The 20,008-nt window shown below is 41.6% G+C and overlaps 1 protein-coding gene across 2 annotated transcripts in view; it reads left to right on the top strand.

The window, feature by feature from the left end:
- COL8A1 (collagen type VIII alpha 1 chain) overlaps nucleotides 1-20,008 on the top strand; it is a 167,563-nt gene extending 147,555 nt beyond the window's left edge. For both annotated transcript variants that reach the window (XM_018058129.1, XM_005674830.2), the window contains 2 exons: nucleotides 12,280-12,610; nucleotides 15,391-20,008. In XM_018058129.1, coding sequence (XP_017913618.1) covers nucleotides 12,283-12,610; nucleotides 15,391-17,300 — 2,238 coding nt within the window. In that variant the 5' untranslated portion in view covers nucleotides 12,280-12,282 and the 3' untranslated portion in view covers nucleotides 17,301-20,008. The remainder of the gene's footprint in view (nucleotides 1-12,279; nucleotides 12,611-15,390) is intronic.

A 20,008-nucleotide genomic window follows, 5' to 3' on the forward strand; every position in this document is an offset into this window, starting at 1 on the left:
CAGAAAAAGCTGGAGCCCAGAGACGAGCCATCACTCCCTCCCAATCACTCCCTCCCACACCCAGAGGCCACCCTAGGACCCACACCCAGAGGCCACCCTAGGACCCACACCCAGAGGCCACCCTAGGACCCACACCCAGAGGCCACCCTAGGACCCACACCCAGAGGCCACCCTAGGACCCACACCCAGAGGCCACCCTAGGACCCACACCTAGAGGCTACTCCAGGACCCACACCTAGAGGCCACCCTAGGACCCACACCCAGAGGCCACCCTAGGACCCACACCCAGAGGCTACCCTAGGACCCACACCTAGAGGCTACTCCAGGACCCACACCTAGAGGCTACTCCAGGACCCACACCTAGAGGCCACCCTACGACCCACACCTAGAGGCCACCCTACGACCCACACCTAGAGCCCACCCTAGGACCTACATCGAGAGGCTACCCTAGGACCCCAACTTCTACAAGTTCAAGACCTGGAAAAAGGTCATTCAGGAAACAAGTTATGTGCCTTTGTCTTTTTACCAAACTTGGTTTAAACTTTCTAGCCTCTGAAGCCTTAGATATTTTGGAAATGAATATAATTTTTTTTTCATTTTACTTTATTCAACTCATTCATGTTATTTATAAAAAATAACTTCGACCACAACTACCAAATTTTAACTATGCATATGACAAGGACACTGTTGAATTTTGTTTGGTTAAAATTCATTTGTAATCCCATTGGTCTATACAAGAGTTTAGGATGAAATGAAAGTGTCTGCAGTGAACAAATATTCCATGAAATTTATATTTTTTTTCCTTCTAATTTTACTGAGATATAATTGACACACAGTACTGTATAAGTTTAAGGTGTAGAGCACAATGATTTGATTTACATACATCATGAAATGATTTCCGCAGAGGCTGAGTGAACATACATCATCTCATAAAAATACAAAAGAAAAAAAAATTTTCCTTGGGATCAGAACTCTTAGGATTTACTTCTCTAATGACTTTTACACGTAACATACAGTGGTGTTAATTGCATTTATCATGTGCACTTATTTATCTCATAATTGGAACTTTGTACTTCCATGTACATGATATTTATATTTTACAAAATACATTATTATAGTTATTTGCTCAAGATAAATATTTTCACAATGTCCAGTCCAATGGATTACATCAGAAAAGACTTCCTCACACATGTCTCTCCCTTGCAACGGCCTGAAAATACATTATTTTACACTGTGTCATTTACTCAAACCATAGTAGTGCAGAGAAGGCAGAAAGATGCTTGTGTGAATGGTCGAGTTCTTTCCAGCCCTTCTTGGGTCACACCAGGAAGGAATTTGCCTTGCTACACATTCCCAGGCTCATACAATGGGGAAGGCTTTATTCTTGGGAAGCTCTCATCTTTGTCTACTAAAGACCTGCCTCTAAATTTTGGATCTTCCATTTTTACACGTCATACTTATTCACTGCCTACTTCTCCTTCCTGAGATGCATACTTTGTATTCATTTGTCATTCCTGTGACAGGAGGCATACATCAATCCTTGCTGAGTGACTCTGGGGGACATTTTGAGCCTATATATTGTAAAAAGTTTTTTTTCCGTTTATAGGCACTTTTTAAAGATTTCTCATTAAGCTTCCATTTTTAGTAAATCTTTGAATATGGTATTACAAAGTTATAAATCACTGTTTTGTCTGTAAATGTTATTTCTTATTTAGGTTCTTTCTTTGGTTTCTTGTCAGGCGTAGCTTATTTCATCAGAGAGATACTGGCAGGGGGCTGTTCAAACTCTTCTTGCTCCATCTCCACCTGTAAGAAGATGAGGAGAGTAAAATACTGAAAAGGGACCGGATGTGTGAGATGACATGCAAAAGGCTTAAGCATGCAGCTTCATGAAAGCATTTGTCCATGAAGTGTGGACTTGTTATTCAGGTTCACAGCTACCTGAGCATTTTAGGGCTAGAGGGGACCTTGAGACCATCTAGCCAGTGTCCCTAGTCTGCAAATGAGGAAAGGGCTGCCCACTTAGGGTAGTGACTTGCTTAAGTCAGAACCAGCATTTAGGTACTATAAATGATGTTGTCTTCACATTATGGGTAGAAAAGCTAAACAAAACAAGACAGGATTCTGCTTTAGCACTTCCCTTTCAAGGGGTTCTCTCAAGTATTTTAGAAACTCTTTGGCAGCTGACATGATCCCAGTTAGAGAAACAAAAGGAGTTAATTGCAGACTTCAAGTATGTGAGCTATTATTTTAAGAAAAATTTTCTCCAGATGTTTCCCACCTCCTTTGAGAATACAAAAGAGGAAATGAGTTTAAAGTTCAGCAAGTAAGATTCAGATTAGATGTTAGGAAATGCAGGTCTGTGAAGCCTGCAGTTGGTTATTTGGGAAGGTTGTGAAATCTCTTCTGGAGGACTTGTGGAATGTGGTGGTTGGCCATCCGCTTCAGAGGGGTTATGTGGGTGGCCTGTTTCTAGGGCAGAGGACACAACCTAATTGACATCTCAAGTTCTATAAGTCCTGAGAGGTCACGCTCTGCCTATGGCTAGTAGGTGGGGCTGTTGGCTCCGCTTAATTATAGTAGATTCAGGATTCATCAGTGAGGCACATATTCAAGTTCAGTTTTATATATGTATCAGTCCTAAGAGGTATAATTGGGCAGATTGACTAAAACTAATGAATGCTTATTGGATTTTCTGCCCACTGCCTGTACTGGATTGATCGACTAATATCTGATGGTTTAGTTTCTTTGGGTTCCATCTCAGCATATTCACCTTGCCGTCATCAATACCTCCCAAGCTTGTGTCCCTAGTCCAGAAAGCAAAAAGTAAGGGATCTAGTCCAGGATCTTATACTATATAATAGGGAAACTCTTTATTTCAATGAAAAAGGCAGCCTTGGAATTTGGAGGACAAGATGGAAAGAAGTGGAAATATAGTTAGATCTGTACCTGTTTATTCAATATATTGATGAATCTCCTAATAATGATCAAATAAGAAATACTTTTTAAAATTTTTATTGAAATATAGTTGATTTACAATGTTGTGTTTCAGGTGTGTAGCAAAGTGATTCCATTTATTTATATTTATATGATTTATATATTTATATATAATTTACATATATATAATATGTATTATATTATTTTCAGATTACTTTCCATTTTAGGTTATGATAGGATACTTAGTATAGCTCCCTGTACTATACAGGAGTTCCTTGTTGGTTATCTACTTTATATATAGTTGTGTATATATTTTAATTCCAAACTCCTAATTTATCCCCTCCTTTTCTTCCCCTTTGGTAAACATAAATTTGTTTTCTGTCTGAGTCTATTTCTGTTTTGTAAATAAGCTTATTTATATCACTTTTTAGTTTTCACACGTAAGTGATATCATATGATGTTTGTCTCTTTTCAAGTAAGAATTTAAACTTTCTAACTTGGAATGTAACAGTCTTGATTTTCAGTAAAATAATCAACTATTAATATATGAATACAGGATGGGAGATGCCATATGAAAGAGTTTAGCATTAAAAAAACCCTAGTAAATGGATGAAAGATTAGTGAAATGTATCTGAAGTATGTTCAGGGGGCTGGCATAAAGTAAGTGCTTAAAAACATAGCTAATATTGTTACAACTTGGATGTTTATTTTCTTTCTTCCCTCAACCATTCTCCAGTTCTGGTTTTCTCAAATATAGTCATTGATTTTGCCCAGTGCTAATATGGAGCAGTTCTGAACTGTTTGTCTCAGTTCAGTTCAGTTCAGTTCAGTCACTCAGTCGTGTCCGACTCCTTGCGACCCCATGAATCACAGCACGCCAGGCCTCCCTGTCCATCACCAACTCCTGGAGTTCACTCAGACTCACATCCATTGAGTCAGTGATGCCATCCAGCCATCTCATCCTCTGTCGTCCCCTTCTCCTCCTGCCCCCAATCCCTCCCAGCATCAGGGTCTTTTCCAATGAGTCAACTCTTCGCATGAGGTGGCCAAAGTATTGGAGTTTCAGTCCTTCCAATTAACACCCAGGACTGGTCTCCTTTAGGATGTACTGGTTGGATCTCCTTGCAGTCCAAGGGACTTGCAAGAGTCTTCTCCAGCACCACAGTTCAAAAGCATCAATTCTTCAGTGCTCAGCTTTCTTCACAGTGCAACTCTCACATCCATACATGACCACTGGAAAAACCATAGCCTTGACTACACAGACCTTTGTTGGCAAAGTAATATCTCTGCTTTTTAATATGCTATCTAGGTTGGTCATAACTTTCCTTCCAAGGAGTAAGCGTCTTTTAATTTCATGGCTGCAATCATCATCTGCAGTGATTTTGGAGCCCAAAAAAATAAAGTCTGACTCTGTTTCCACTGTTTCCCTATCTATTTCCCATGAACTGATGGGACCAGATGCCTACCCTCAAAAATCCATTCCCCCCAAAGAATTAGGTTTTCTGAAGGTATCATCAGAAGGATAAGAGTTTCAAAAAGAGACTCACAGACTTAGAGAATGAACTTACGGTTGCTGGGGGAAAGAATGAAGAAAGGGATAGTTAGGGAGTTTGGGGTGAGTGTGTACATACTGCTATATTTAAAATGGATAACCAACAAGGACCTATTGCATGGATCTCTGCTCAATGTTATGTGGCAGCCTGGATGGGAGGTGAATTCAGGGGAAGAATATATATGTATGGCCAAGTTCCTTCACTATTCACCTAAAACTATCAAAACAATGTTTGTCAATAGAACAACGTTAATACATAATACAATGTAATACATAATACAATGTAATACATAATAAGTTGTTAATACAGCTATCATTTCAGTTCAGTTCAGGTACTCAGTCATGTCCAACTCTTTGCAACCCCGTGGACTGCAGCACACCAGGCTTCCCTGTCCATCACCAACTCCCAGAGCTTACTCAAACTCATGTCCATCAAGTCAGTGATGCCATCCAGCCATCTCATCCTCTGTCGTCCCCTTCTCCGGCCCTCAATCTTTCCCAGCATCAGGGTCTTTTCCAATGAGTCAGTTCTTTGTATCAGGTGGCCAAAGTATTGAAGTTTCAGCTTCAGCATCAGTCCTTCCAATGAATAGTCGGGACTGATTTCCTTTAGGATTGACTAGTTTGAGAACCCCATGAACAGTATGAAAAGGCAAAATACAGCTATACCCCAATACAAAATTAAAAGTTTTTTTTAAAAAAAAGACAGAAGAAGAGTCTCTTCATCTCTGAGGACATGAAGGAGGGATTTTATAATAGGTATCCTATTATAAACAAGAAGAGCTCAATTAAAATGATGTTTTCCTTTCTTGACTCTTCCTGCCCTGGAGATCCTCTTTCCTCTCTTTGTCATGCAGCAATCACAATCGCCTCCAGATTTCCCAACCAGGCCAACTCTCTGTACCTCTATTAGTATTGTTTCTATCTTTAAAACCCCGGTGCCAGCCCATCCAAATGCAGAAGCTCAATTTCTACAGTAAAGTGGGTTTCAGAGCTCATCATCTCAACATCCGTACCACCCTCTCTTTTGTTTTCCTCCATATCATCTAACACACCATACATTTGTGTTTTTGTTTGTGTCCGCATCAAAGCATAATCCTCAAAATGTTAAAAACACAATTTTCACTTGTACATGAACATGTCAAAGGTTTAAATGACGATGAAGTCAATTTGAAATAAAATATTAAAACTCTACATTTTTCATTGTAATGAGCAGATAAAAAGTATGCTGAGATAATGTTAAATTTGACAAAATTAGCATTAGAATACCAGTTAATATTAGAATATTAACCAAAACCAAAACTGGTTAATATTCTAAAGGGCAACAAAACCATAACCTGAGTGGGTTTAATCAACATATAGAGTTGTTAATGTCCTGTAATACTAATAAATTGTGCAATAAGTTACATATCCCTAGTTTGATGACCCTAAGGTGGGTTTATTGGCATGGCAATAAGAGATCATGTGACCATCTATCTTTTGCCTTAGCCAGTTTGGGGATACATTTCTTTCAGCCTTCTCTACCATTCACTAAAAGTAAGCTACCTGTGCACTGCCAGTTATGAATCAAAATAGGTGGGTCTTCCCTCCAAGCTGCTCAGATAATAAAAATTGCAAAGAAAATTTAAAAAAAGAGCTACACAAGAAGGTAGTCAGCTGCCTTAGGAATATTTCCATCACAATTAATATTCAAGTAGGAAATATGCAAGCCTTCTGTCAACAACTGTTGTAGGAAGGATTCCAAACTGGGAGTGAGGCTGAATTCGATTTTTTCTAAAGCCCCTATCAACACTGCAAGTTGTGATTGTAAGGATTCATCGATAAATATTGAGGAAGTCAAAGAATATCACACATTTTCCCTGTTCTCAGGAAACACGATCATATTGAGGTTTAGTGGGAAAAAAATAGAAAAAAAGCATAATGTTGGTTAGGACTGCATTTAACTTTTTGTTAAACTTTCAATAGTGCTAGCAGAATAATGATGTCTGAGGAGGTAGGTAGGGAAGACTTTACAGAAGAGGTAGGCATTGAGCCAACTAGAGGAATTATACATGTTATGGGCTGAGTTGTGTCCCCCTGAAAGGAGGGGAACATACTGAAGCCTTAATTTCCCAGACTTCAGAACATGACTGCATTTGGAGATAGGGTCTTTAAGAGGAAATTAAGTTAAAATGAGGCCAAACGGGTGGGCCCTAATCTCATGACTGGTGTCTTTATACGGAGAGGAGATTAAGACACAGACACATTAGAGGAAAGAGCAGGTGAAGACACAGGGAGTGGACAGTCATGTACAAGCCAAGAAGAGAGGCCTCAGAAGCAACTCACCCTACTAATACCTTTATCTTGGACTTCTAGCCTGCAGAATTGTGAGGAAATACACTTCTGTTGTCTCAGTCACTCAGTCTGGGGTCCTTTGTTATTGTAGCCCCAGCAAACCAATACAGTGGGGCTGAAATCTGGAGAGGGATTTAAAAAGAATAAGGATCAGGGACTTCCCTCGTGGTCCAGTGGCTAGGACTTTGTGCTCCCAGTGCAGGGAGCTCGGGTTCGATCCCTGCTCAGGGAAATAGATCCCACATGCCGCAACTAAAACAGTTCGTGAGCTGCAACTGAAGATCCACATGCCACAATGAAGAACAGAGATCCCAAGTGCTAAGCAAAAAACTGAGCCTTGGCACAGCAAAAAAAAAAAAAAAAAAATAGAATAAGAATCCTCTAGAGAGAACAGGATACCCTAAATAAAGAGGCCAAAATGAGGACTGACATAGATGAGGAATAGAGTTTTGAAACAGGGGTTTACATTAACGAATGTTGTATAAAACTATCTTGTAACTAATATAGCTATGTCTTGTAACTAATAGGACTCTTTCTTTTCCAGTACTGTGTTTAAAGAGAGATATATAAAACTTTCAATCCTCACACGTCTATCCAAAACTTACTTCCTCAGAGATGTCTTCCCCTATTTCCCTTCCAAAACAGCATCTGCCTCCCCAAGGCATTCTCACACCCTTTCCCCTTCCTTGTTTTCTTCACAGCATTTAAATTTGAGGTTGTTGTGTTGCTGTTTAGTTGCTCAGTCATGTCTGACTCTTTGCGACCCCATGGCCTGTAGCCCACCAAGTTCCTCTGTCCGTGGTATTTTCAGGGCAAGAATACTGGAGTGGGTTGCCATTTCCTCTTCCAAGGGATCTTCCTGACCCGCGGGTTGAACCCACATCTCCTGCAACGTAGGCTGATTCTTTACCACTGAGCCATCAGGGAAGCCCCAAAATCTGAGATTACAAAATTTATCTTTAACTTGTTAATTACATGTCTCCCCAGGCTAGACTGTGCGTTCATGAGATCAGGGACTTAGCTCTCTAATTCACTTCTCTTGCTTCAATCTCCAAGCAGTTTGTAATGATTAGTAGCTGTCTCATAAATATCCATATCGAGTGAATGAATTGCCCCGAGAAGTGTAATCAACCATAAGAGAATTTTCTAAACAATCCTGCTGAATATTGGAGGAGAAGGGTGCTGCTTGACTTTCCCCTGTTTTAGGTGTGAATCTGAAGGCTTGAGAAACTACAAACCCTGTGTAACAGGGTAAGTAGAGGGCATAGCGGAGCACCAACCGGGAGCAGGATAAGAGAAGGCTTGTCCGCACCACAGACGACACGGACACGCATACATACACATACAGACATTCTGGGAAAGGGAAAGTTGTCCATGTGAAAGGAAGAGTTGGATTTAGCACAAGGATTGATGAGATGGTTGGATGGCATCACCGACTCTATGGACATAAGTTTGAGCAAGCTCTGGGAGTTGGTGATGGACAGGGAAGCCTGGCATGCTGCAACCCATGGGGTCTCAAAGAGTCAGACATGACTGAGCGACTGAACTGAACCTGAAGGCTTAAATACTTAAACATTCTTTCAGACAGCAAGCCATAATCTCATGAGGATCAACGTACTAAGAAAATGCTGAAGAGTGTCTAAAATAATACAGATCACACTATTCTGTTATTTACATTGCAGGTTTCATATGAGGAAACTGAAACTCTCTGCAGCAGCCCAGCGCAAATATAGGGAAGCATTTAGGGCTGTTCAGAATGTTAGGACTGGCAACTCCCACCCCAGAATGAATAACTATCTTGGTTCAGCTGTTCTGTTTTCCCATTTTTAACAAGTACATTTTAATGGCCATTATTGTTTTCTTCATGTTAGGTTTATCATTGTTGCAGTTAACCTCACATTTACTTTGGCTAGCATCTTTCTTTGAAAGTCTTTGACGTTTCAGTTGGTTTTGATTTGTCTCCTTGGTCATACTCCATTAATAATAACTTAAATGTGAATAGTGCTTTTCGCCCTACAAAGAATTCATATTATCATGCATGCCCTTCAACAGTGCTGTGGGAGAGGCAGAGATCATAATTTCTGTTTTATAGGCAGGTAAACTGAGGCGCAGTGAAGATTAGGGACTTGCAGAAAGTCATGAACATGGAGAATGGCAAAGCTACGCCTCAACTCCTGGCCTTTTGGCTTCTTCTACAATGTATGACATGACACCCATCACTAAGTCTGCCCGCCTGGCAAAAATCCAGTGTCCACACACAGCATGTATGTACATGCTCGCGTGCACACACATACCACATATCAGTTTCCAAATGGAAACCCAAGAAAACATCAAATAGAACTCACAGGATTATTGTGTTCTACATCCTTAGGGGGCAAAAAAAAAAAAAAGGCAAGAAAACCCACTTCCACCATTTTTCCCCAGCAGGAATTCTGAGGCTCCCTCTTCCTACCAGGTGTTTGTACAGTGTTACACAACTCTGATGTTCTTTTGAGTGATTTGGGGAGAACCTCCACAACACTTTGACCACCAAAAATATCCTCAGGGACAAGAAGGAAATGAGTAAGGATAAGTCAAGTGCTAAATTCTAACCAGGGCCCCTGTGTAAATATTCACGCTAAAACTGAACGAAGTTTATTTAAATAAAGATCCAGAGAAATGGCAGATGGCAGACCGAAAGGGGTGGTTTTCAGCAGAAACAGGCCAAGTCTATGAGAGGAAATAATCACAGTTGAGCAGAATTCCAGTGGGCCTCTGATATTCAACTGGCCTTCTTCTAGGAATTCGCCCCTTTCCAATTCTCCAGTGTTTCATTAGGCTGTCCTGGTTTGAAGATTATTAAGTAAATCCAACACATCCACTGAATTGAAGGAAAGGTGAAGGACCAAGCATGCTAACTTGTTACAAAGAACAAGTTTAGGGTTTAATAATGAAACTCATTAACCACCAAAGGTAGAATTAAGTCCAGGTTACACATCACCAGATATTACCAAGTTATTTCTAGTATGGATTACCATTGTCAACCTCTAATGACTACCTGAGACATTGAATGTTAGAATCATATGGGGCTTAGAGAACAATTGAGTCTCATTTTTAACAAAAGAAGAAGCTGAAGGGATCTGTTCAGATACACAAAACTACGATGAATTTATGGTGTTCTGCATGAAAAAAGTAAGGAATAGTGGCGTGTAGAATAAGTGTAGTTTGTCTTAAATGGGTGCATATTAAATGTGCATCTTCATAGATTATCTCTTAGAAAATACAAAGGAAAATGTTACTTCAAAGGGAATGGATTTTAGACACTAAAGAACAAAAGTGAGAGGAAAATTTACTTTGTCCTGATATCCTTTGCTACTCATTAATAGGTTGCACATCTGTCACTCCTACTAAAACAATGTAAGTTTCTTGATGGCAGGACCTATTGACCATATTAGAGTTATCTTTGTAATCCATGGACAGGCATCTCACTGTGTCTGCTAAGTACTCAATGAGCCATTGTTGAGTACTTAGAACAGATGTTCTTTTTTCATCTAAAATAAATTTGACTATTACTGAGTATAAATCAATATTATTTTTGTGACTCTTTCTAAATGGTTTATAACAATTAATCATTCTTATAAGGACATAAAATAACAGCTTTCTGTCTTCTCCCATTTATAGTACACTTGAAACAAATAGTTCTTAAAGACTATTCTGATTTATGAAATAGAGAAAGTTTTATAAATCTTTTTGCTGACAGATATTTCTTCATTTTTCCCCCCCGGAAGGGGGACAGATGATTAGTATATTTTTAAAATTTGTAATGCAATGAATTTAATGGTAAAGGTTCTTATCAAATATTTTGTTAGGTGCTTTTTATTAATCAGTTCGATAGCCTGTTCACACTCTCAGCATTACACTTGAATAAGATGTTACATTGTCAACGCACATTTTCTAAGAAGTGGAAAACTAAGATCCAGGATTAAGTAAGGCAGAAACAAAGAAAACAAACTCTCAGGAGAATGGAAATTAAAATTTGTAGACGCAAGTTTATTCAAAGTTTTCCAGAAGACATTTACATTAAACATTGTGAGAAACTTGCCACTTCTCCTCCAGCCCCCCACCCTTCCTCTCCGTGTCTGTCTGTGTGTCTCTCTCTGCAGCATTACCATGACACTCTATTTTGTTAAGTCCTTTAATAAGATATGAGAACAAAGCTTTCTGTGTGGTTTTAGATCTGGGAGTAATTGAGCTGACTTTGATGTGCATCACACTTGCCCTCTAGTGGGAATTCGTGAAAACTGCAGTTCCCTGGGCTGTTCCATCTTCAGCCCTGGGTGTCTCCAAACAGATGGTTTCTCAAGCTCTTTTTAATAAACAGATAAGCCGCACTTATATTTATTCTATTAATTACTAATTTTCAAAGGGTGCTATCAAAAGGCTTAAAAACAGTTTATCCTTGTGAGTAGTTAAACATCTTTCATTTATGCAACAAATTTGCTTTGAAAACTCCTTTCTTTCATAATAGTACAAAGATAAACTTCAGTGATTTCCAGGTCCAATTAACTGAATTCTAAACAAATGACTTCACAGTACATAATTAGAAGAAAGAAATGGTATCCTTGTGTGTATGTAATTATAGTGGCGATTTTTTTTTAATGACATTTGGGGGCTGTCACATGAAGTACTTTCTTTCCATTTCAGAAGATGTCTTTGGTTTTTACTGTCCTTGTTTGCTCTTTCACCTCTACATATGCTTATAACCCCACCAAGTTCAACCAAGGCTGAGATTTCTTCAAGCTTTTTGCTCTGCCATCCTCAATGCACAGTTTTCACTCTATAGCCCAAGACATGGCCACTCCCCTTTACAGCCTTTTTGGAAGCTGTGCCCATTACAACTATACCCAACAGGCCAGAATTTTGTCACGTGGCCACATCTAAATGAAACATCTTCGGTCTAGGCTTGCTTCACTCCAGCTTAGAATCAGAGGTGCCAATACTATGGAAAAAGGCTGAGGTCATGTTCAGAGACAACTAGCAGGCTCCCCATAGCCTGTTTTTGTTTAGTCACTGACTTGTGTCTGACTCTTTTGCAACCCTATGGACTGTAGCCCACCAGGCTCCTCTGTCCATGGAATTTTCCAGGCAAGAATACTGGAATGGGTTGTCATTCCCTTCCTGGACCAAGGATCGAATTCACGTGTCCTACATTGGGAGGTGGATTCTTTACCACTGAGCCATCAGGGAAGTCCCCACCCATAGAATACAATCTCACCGATTGCCTTCATTTGGTAGATCTTACTCTTTCCTGGATTTTGTCTGTTTTCTATTGAAAGGTGACATTTTCCTTTTTATTTTTCTTCCACTCATGAGGTTCTGCTGGTAAAGACTACGTACGCTTCCTTTTCTTTCTCAAGTAAACTCTAGTCACCTGGCCGGCTGGTTTTCACCATCTTGGTGGGTGTCTTCCTCCACAGGTGATGGCTGGACCACCTTCCCCTCTGCAGCTGCTGGGAGTCCTGCTCACCCTTTCCGTGGGCTCCGTCCGGCTCATCCAAGCTGGTGCCTATTATGGAATCAAGCCACTGCCACCTCAAATTCCTGCTCAGATCCCACCACAAATTCCGCAATACCAGCCCCTGGGCCAGCAAGTACCTCATATGCCTTTGGGCAAAGATGGCCTGAACGTGGGCAAGGAGCTGCCCCACATGCAGTATGGCAAGGAGTATCCACACCTACCCCAATATAGGAAGGAAGTTCAGCCAGCACCGAGAATGGGCAAGGAAGCAGCACCCAAGAAAGGCAAAGGTAACAGACTTCGGTATTGCTATAAAATAGCAGCCTCAACAAATCCCAAGTAATGAGGTGGGGGTGGCGAGAACTAAATCTGGGGTGTTTTTATTTTAGCCTGTATGTCTGACTTTCATTAAATGCCTACTGTGTTCTAAACTCTATCCTTGAAAAAGTTCAACTCTTAAAGAAAGACAAAGTTACCATTTTATGTTGTGCTTTATTTCAACAGCATCAAGTGGCACAAGGTGGATTTAATAACAAATAGGTCATTCCCTTAGTCATTATTTCTTTATTCAAACACACAACTAGTGAGCATCTATTCCCGTGTCAGGCTCTCAGCTAAATGCTGAGGGATAAAGCACTGAAAAAAAAATTTATATATATATATAAGATGTCAGTCTTCAGAACTAGGAGAGAAATGTGGTAAGAACCTGCGGTGTTAAAAAAGAAAATCATATGCAACTAGATGCCAGATAAATGTGCTTTTAAGACAGCTCTAATGAAGGTGCTACACATGTCAATCAATAAATCAACAGAAGGAGCCTGGAGAGCACAGACAGCGTCTAGAGATGATACCTGAAAATTTCTCCATTACTTCCTAGGCATATTCACTAGTTATTCAACACCTGCTAAATACCTATCACTGTATTTCAGAGACATTTTCTTTTTCTTTTTCTTTTTTGGCCACTCCACACAGCTTATGGGATCTTAGTCCCCCGACTAGGGATTGAACCCCAGGCCCTCGGCAGTGAAAGTGCTGAGTTTTAACCACTGGACCACAAGAGAATTCCCAAGAGACATTTCCTTATACACTCAGTTGGTTCATAAGAAACCTAGGAAACCTCGCACTTGCAGGAAAGGAATTGCAATCTGAGCAGCAATTCCCTTTGAGGAATGGACGCCATTCCCAATGGTCCCCGCAAAAGCAGGAGCTCTACTTCCGGGGAACTGTGGGGTTTGCAGCCAGTAGACCTGGGTGCCCAGAGGCCAGAAATGAGAGAAACCTAGTCATTCAACCTCTCTGAAACCATTTTTCATCTGTAAAGTAGGATTATTGAGAAAGTTGATGACATAAGGTAAGTACTAAATAAATGTTAAAGCCAGCTAAGAACTCTGAGTTGCTACAGCTGGTCATTCAACAAAGCCTAACTAAGGACAGAGCATACTCCAGGCACAGGCTGGACACTGGGGATTCCTGATGAATATGACATGACCCTGCCCAAGACACTCCTTGATACAGGAGCTACACAACCCCTGCTTAGGAATGGCACACCTTAATCATATATAGTAATGTCTATTAGGTGGCTTCCCTGGTGGCTCAGAGGATAAAGCATCTGCATTGCACAAAAGAAGTATTTCCTTCTTTTAGGAGCTATATTTCTTCTCTTTAGGAGCTGATATTCCACTTGGGGGATTACTCAGTCATTTGTTTTCCTTCCTTTCTTGAATGGCCTGCCTGGATTTTGAAACTTCCTGTACTTATTCAGATGGGTACCAGATTGCAACTGAGGAATTTAGAAAAAATATGAGTTCTGTGGTTCTATTTTGTTCCCTGACAGTAGGTCAGTGAAAAATACAGCAGCAGGATTAAGATGCAACTAATAGTTAAAAATAAGACTTTGGGACAATGAAATTTCCTCTCTTGATGTTATTCCTTACTCCCAGTAGCATGGGAGATCCAGAGTTTTGTTTCTCTGCAAGGCATAGCTTAGTCAGTATAACAGTATTTGCTTTGTATTTTGATAACAATTCGAGAAAGCATAATGCCTTTCAAATATATTATCCAATCTTGAAGTGCAGGTGTATTACACTTGCCATACAGACAAGCAAGCAAGGATGCTAATGGCTTAAGTAATCCAGTCAAGATCTCATTTCAAGGCCAGAAAGAGCTTTTCGCTCCTAATCCCAGCTAGGTTCCTTATCTGTACTGCTTATCATCCTAAAATACCTAATTCATTTCTCCTGTTTCGAAACCAAATTTGCAAGTGAGAAATAGCTTATTAAAGAAATATCTGAGGCTTAGGAAATCCTATAGCATATTAAAGAAATTAAATAAATCAATTTAACTCCAGAGGACAGATGTTTAAGAAGTCATTAAACCACATACAAAATAAAATGCTTCTGTTCTTTCCTGTGTCCACATCATAACGACCATCATCCTACATCATACTAGACTTCAGCACAAGAGAAAACATTATTTTACCATATACTATTATATTTAAAACTCAAGGACATAGAAAAATACAAGTAGGGATAAAACAGAAAAAATAAAAATGGCTCCAATATTGTTTAAAGTACACACACACACACACATATACATTTATATGTATATATAGAACACATAAGATGGAAATACACATAAACATCAAGCAATTATCTCTGAGTAGTGGAGCTTATACACAACTTTGATTTTTCTTTATCTTTCTTTGAACTCTTTATAGTGAACACACCATAATATTTCCAAGTTTGTACCGGGAGAAATATTTCTTCATTACTTGTTAGTTTTTTTACTTAACCTAACACTGATAAAAGCAGCTGCAGACATCAGTTCTCAAAACAGTATCTCAAACATGACAAAGAAATTAACAGCTTAACTGTCCATTAAATACAGATCATACAGTTCCGGAATACGAACACATTACTCCTCATCTTTTCTCTTGATAATTAATGGGCCAAAGTGTCAGAACTAAATGATTGAAATGAAGTGAAGGATGATCAATGTTAATCTCTCTCTTTCTCTCCCCCCTCCCTTCCTTGTGCCCTCCTCCCTTTTTCTCTCTCCCTTCTCCCGGTAGAAATACCATTAGCCAGTCTGCGAGGCGAGCAAGGTCCCCGTGGAGAGCCTGGCCCAAGAGGACCACCCGGGCCCCCTGGTTTACCAGGTCAGGGGATACCTGGAGTCAAAGGAAAACCAGGGCCACAGGGGTATCCAGGAATTGGAAAGCCAGGTATGCCTGGAATGCCAGGAAAGCCAGGAGCCATGGGAATGCCTGGGGCCAAAGGTGAAATTGGACCCAAAGGGGAGATCGGACCCATGGGGATCCCCGGACCGCAGGGGCCTCCAGGGCCTCACGGACTTCCTGGCATTGGGAAGCCAGGTGGGCCAGGGTTACCAGGGCAACCAGGTGCCAAAGGTGAGAGAGGACCCAAAGGACCACCAGGCCCTCCAGGCCTTCAGGGTCCTAAAGGAGAGAAGGGTTTCGGGATGCCAGGTCTGCCAGGCCTGAAGGGTCCTCCAGGGATGCATGGCCCTCCTGGCCCTGTAGGACTTCCAGGAGTGGGTAAACCAGGAGTGACGGGCTTCCCTGGGCCCCAGGGCCCCCTGGGAAAGCCAGGCCCTCCAGGCGAACCTGGGCCACAAGGCCCTATCGGGGTCCCAGGGGTTCAAGGACCTCCTGGGATACCTGGAATTGGTAAACCGGGCCAGGACGGGATCCCTGGGCAGCCAGGATTTCCAGGTGGTAAAGGGGAGCAAGGCCTGCCAGGGCTGCCAGGACCCCCGGGCCTTCCAGGGGTCGGGAAACCAGGTTTCCCTGGACCCAAAGGTGACAGGGGTGTTGCGGGTCTTCCTGGGCCTCTGGGACCAAGAGGGGAGAAAGGACCAGTAGGTGCTCCTGGACTGGGGGGTCCCCCAGGAGAGCCAGGCCTGCCTGGAATCCCAGGTCCTATGGGCCCTCCAGGGGCTATCGGTTTTCCTGGACCCAAAGGAGAAGGTGGGGTTGTGGGCCCACAGGGGCCACCAGGACCGAAGGGTGAGCCAGGGCTTCAAGGCTTCCCAGGAAAGCCAGGCTTCCTTGGTGAAGTGGGGCCCCCTGGCATGAGGGGCTTACCGGGTCCCATAGGGCCCAAGGGGGAGGCTGGGCTCAAAGGCTTGCCGGGACTACCGGGTGCTCCAGGGCTGCTTGGACCAAAGGGAGAGCCAGGAATCCCAGGGGATCAGGGTTTACAGGGCCCCCCAGGCATCCCAGGGATTGCAGGCCCGAGTGGCCCCATTGGACCACCCGGAATTCCTGGCCCCAAAGGAGAACCCGGTCTCCCGGGGCCCCCGGGGTTCCCTGGAGTAGGGAAGCCCGGAGTAGCAGGACTTCACGGTCCCCCGGGGAAGCCTGGTGCCCTCGGTCCCCAAGGCCAGCCCGGCCTTCCAGGACCTCCAGGCCCTCCGGGGCCCCCAGGGCCCCCAGCTGTGATGCCCCCGACACCACCACCCCATGGAGAGTACCTGCCAGATATGGGGCTGGGAATCGACGGAGCGAAACCCCCGCACGCCTACGGGGCTAAGAAAGGCAAGAATGGAGGAGGGCCGGCCTACGAGATGCCCGCGTTCACCGCTGAGCTTACAGCTCCTTTCCCGCCCGTGGGGGCCCCGGTGAAGTTCGACAAACTGCTCTATAACGGCAGACAGAACTACAACCCGCAGACGGGCATCTTCACCTGCGAGGTCCCTGGGGTCTACTACTTTGTATACCACGTTCACTGCAAGGGGGGCAACGTGTGGGTTGCTCTGTTTAAGAACAACGAGCCCGTGATGTACACGTACGACGAGTACAAGAAGGGCTTCCTGGACCAGGCGTCCGGCAGCGCGGTGCTGCTGCTCCGGCCCGGGGACCGGGTGTTCCTGCAGATGCCCTCTGAACAGGCCGCGGGGCTGTACGCCGGGCAGTACGTCCATTCCTCTTTTTCAGGATATTTATTGTATCCCATGTAAAAAAAGAAAACAAGAAAGAGAGAGATTTAATAGAAGAAAAGAAAATGATGCACCCCAAAAAATCCAAATGAGAAACATAATTGCTTCGAAACATTTATATAGTTGGAAAGTTATATTTAAGTGAAAATTTGAACCGTCATGTACAAATAAAAACTAAGATGCATGCTTAGTGCTCTGCACGGCAGCCTGTGATTGAAAATGATGGGATAGATTTATGTATCAAGTACTGACACTCCTGTTGTACCCACTGGAATTGTATTAGCTGCTTATGTTATGTGCTTCCATGATAACCTGCTTATTCAGATCGAAGTATTTCAGTATGAAAGAGCATCATAGATAATGAAAGTCACTCACTCATAGTGTTTACTTTAAAATATTTATAAACATGGCTTAAAGAAATGTCAGTGATAACAATTACATACCGTATTTACTTGCATAATTTCCTCTGTATTTGTGCAGATATTTTGCCCTGGGATGTGGGGCTGTCCTGCAGTGCTCTTCCCCAGTGAGACAGGGACGAAGAACCAGGGTAGGGCTTTAGTCCACAGGGTATTTCACCCCTGTTGGAGGCTGTGTCTTTTACAAGCGTTCTACTCAGAATTCTATGTCTAGTGTCCCTAGAAGAACAACTGTAATGCATTAACTCGTGCCTTCTCTGTGCTGAGCACTGGATGAGACACTTTTGCGGGGCTTAAGACAGTGTCCCACAAGAAGCTAACAAACCAGCTGGGAGACATGAGCGGAAAGTAACTCATTTGTTCCTTTTTTTTGCTTGTATTTTTCTTTCCTGTGAGTTTTTTTTTCTTTCTTCTTGTCTCCATGTAACTTACACTATGAATCAACTAATATAAACACCTAGAAGTCATAAGAAAAAAAAATAACCCTCTCCCCGCCGAACTTTCCAGTCTTGTGGAATGTTCATTATCAACAGCAGTTCTTAACTGTGTTTACATGCATATAATAATCCCCTTCCTCTGCCTACACACACAAATAACTACAATGAGGTTTCATCCAGGAAGGGGTATCAGTACTTTTTAGTACTGACTGAATTTCAGTGAAATTTCCCTGCGTAGTATACATACAAATCAGTGTGTCATCTGAGGTTCCAGAGTGACTTTCCTAAATCTATGCTATCCTTTACTTGGGGAAAGAGAAGGGAGTTTCAGAATTATATAGGAAAATAAATTTTTCTGAAAAAATAATTTCTGAAGTCTTAAATTAACAAATGGATGTTACTTCCTGCTGTAAGTACTAAAAATGCAGGAAGCAACTTGTGGAAGAGCCATCTGGAATGTTAAACGGCAAAGACAGCCCATGCTTTTTATGTCACCCCACAAGTACAAGAAGCAATACAATTTTAAAGAGAAAAGTACATATTTTTCCAGGGTTTCACTTAGTTACATACTAATTGCTTTGCACATTAAAATCTGGTCTCAAAACACAGACTAGGCATTTCAAGTTGGCTGGGAGTATGCTGCTGACACTGTAAGCCACTGGGGGGAATAATGTGGGGCTATGGTGGTGAAGTCTTGTATCTTCTCCTCAAAATTAAGAGTGAGGAAACAAGGTGATAGGTACAGATGGGAAAATACACAAATAAATACGGTATAAACACACATGGAATTGTGTCTACGTGAAATCAGAATCATTTGAACCATCAAGAATGTTCTCCTCAGCCTAGTAGCTGTCTTTTCCCTCTTTTCTTTATATGGTATACAAGCACCATTTGTTCTCAATTCATTAGAATGAGAAGTGAGTTCATTACCACGTGGCTTCTTACTCATGGCTAAATGTATGACAAACTTTTCCCATCAAAAACATATCCCACTCAACCTTCATTTTCAAAGCAGACAGCGTGGATGTGGCCAAACATCTTCTGGGTTGGTTTTGAGGATGCTGGTTGTGGGCCAATGGCTACGAGGGCCACTTGGGTCCACTGTGTTCCATCTGCTGAATAGCTGCATGGAAATGGCTCAGAAGCAAGTCAGCTCAGCTCGTTTATAAAACTATATTTATCTGTGCATGTATGGGCTTTCTATTTCCACAAAGAGAGAAAGTACCTCTTTAGTCAAAACCAAATTTCACTTTTCAAATACCTTCCAACTTATTTATTGGTTGTTATTCAATTGCCTCTGTGTGTGTATGTGTGTGTGTGTGTGTGTATTATCAGGCATATGCTTCTAACTTTTAGATAGGAGAGGAGCAAAATCTATGCCAGATATTGTGTATTCTATTATACAATGGTGCTAATCTCAGAGCTAAATGAATTACTCCATTTAATTTAAAAAAGAGTTTTAAGTAATTATCTATGTATCTGTGTTTCCCTTTGGAGTGTTACACATCGTGTTAACACACTTGAGTGTAAAAGCAGATGAAACAAACACATGTGCTAAAGTATAGGGACAGTGCTACAATTCCTAGTAATTCAAAATTAACTAGAACCTTTCCATGTGAAATGGACCAAACTGACAATATTGTTATTTCAATACAGAGTTTTAATGCAGGGTGACATCCCACAGGGGAGAAGAATGTCTGCAGTGGGTGACTGTTCTCAAATATTTTACAGATAACCATGAATGGTGAACAGACTGGTAACTTTTTTTGAGTTTCCATGATAGATTTGAGACATGTCAATAACAAATCATTTTTGTATTTAAAATTTTGTACTGATTTGAAAAAAAAAGTCTTATTAAATACCTTTAAAAGTA

This window comes from Capra hircus, chromosome 1 (assembly GCF_001704415.2).
Source record: "Capra hircus breed San Clemente chromosome 1, ASM170441v1, whole genome shotgun sequence".
In the NCBI taxonomy this organism is placed as follows: domain Eukaryota; kingdom Metazoa; phylum Chordata; class Mammalia; order Artiodactyla; family Bovidae; genus Capra; species Capra hircus.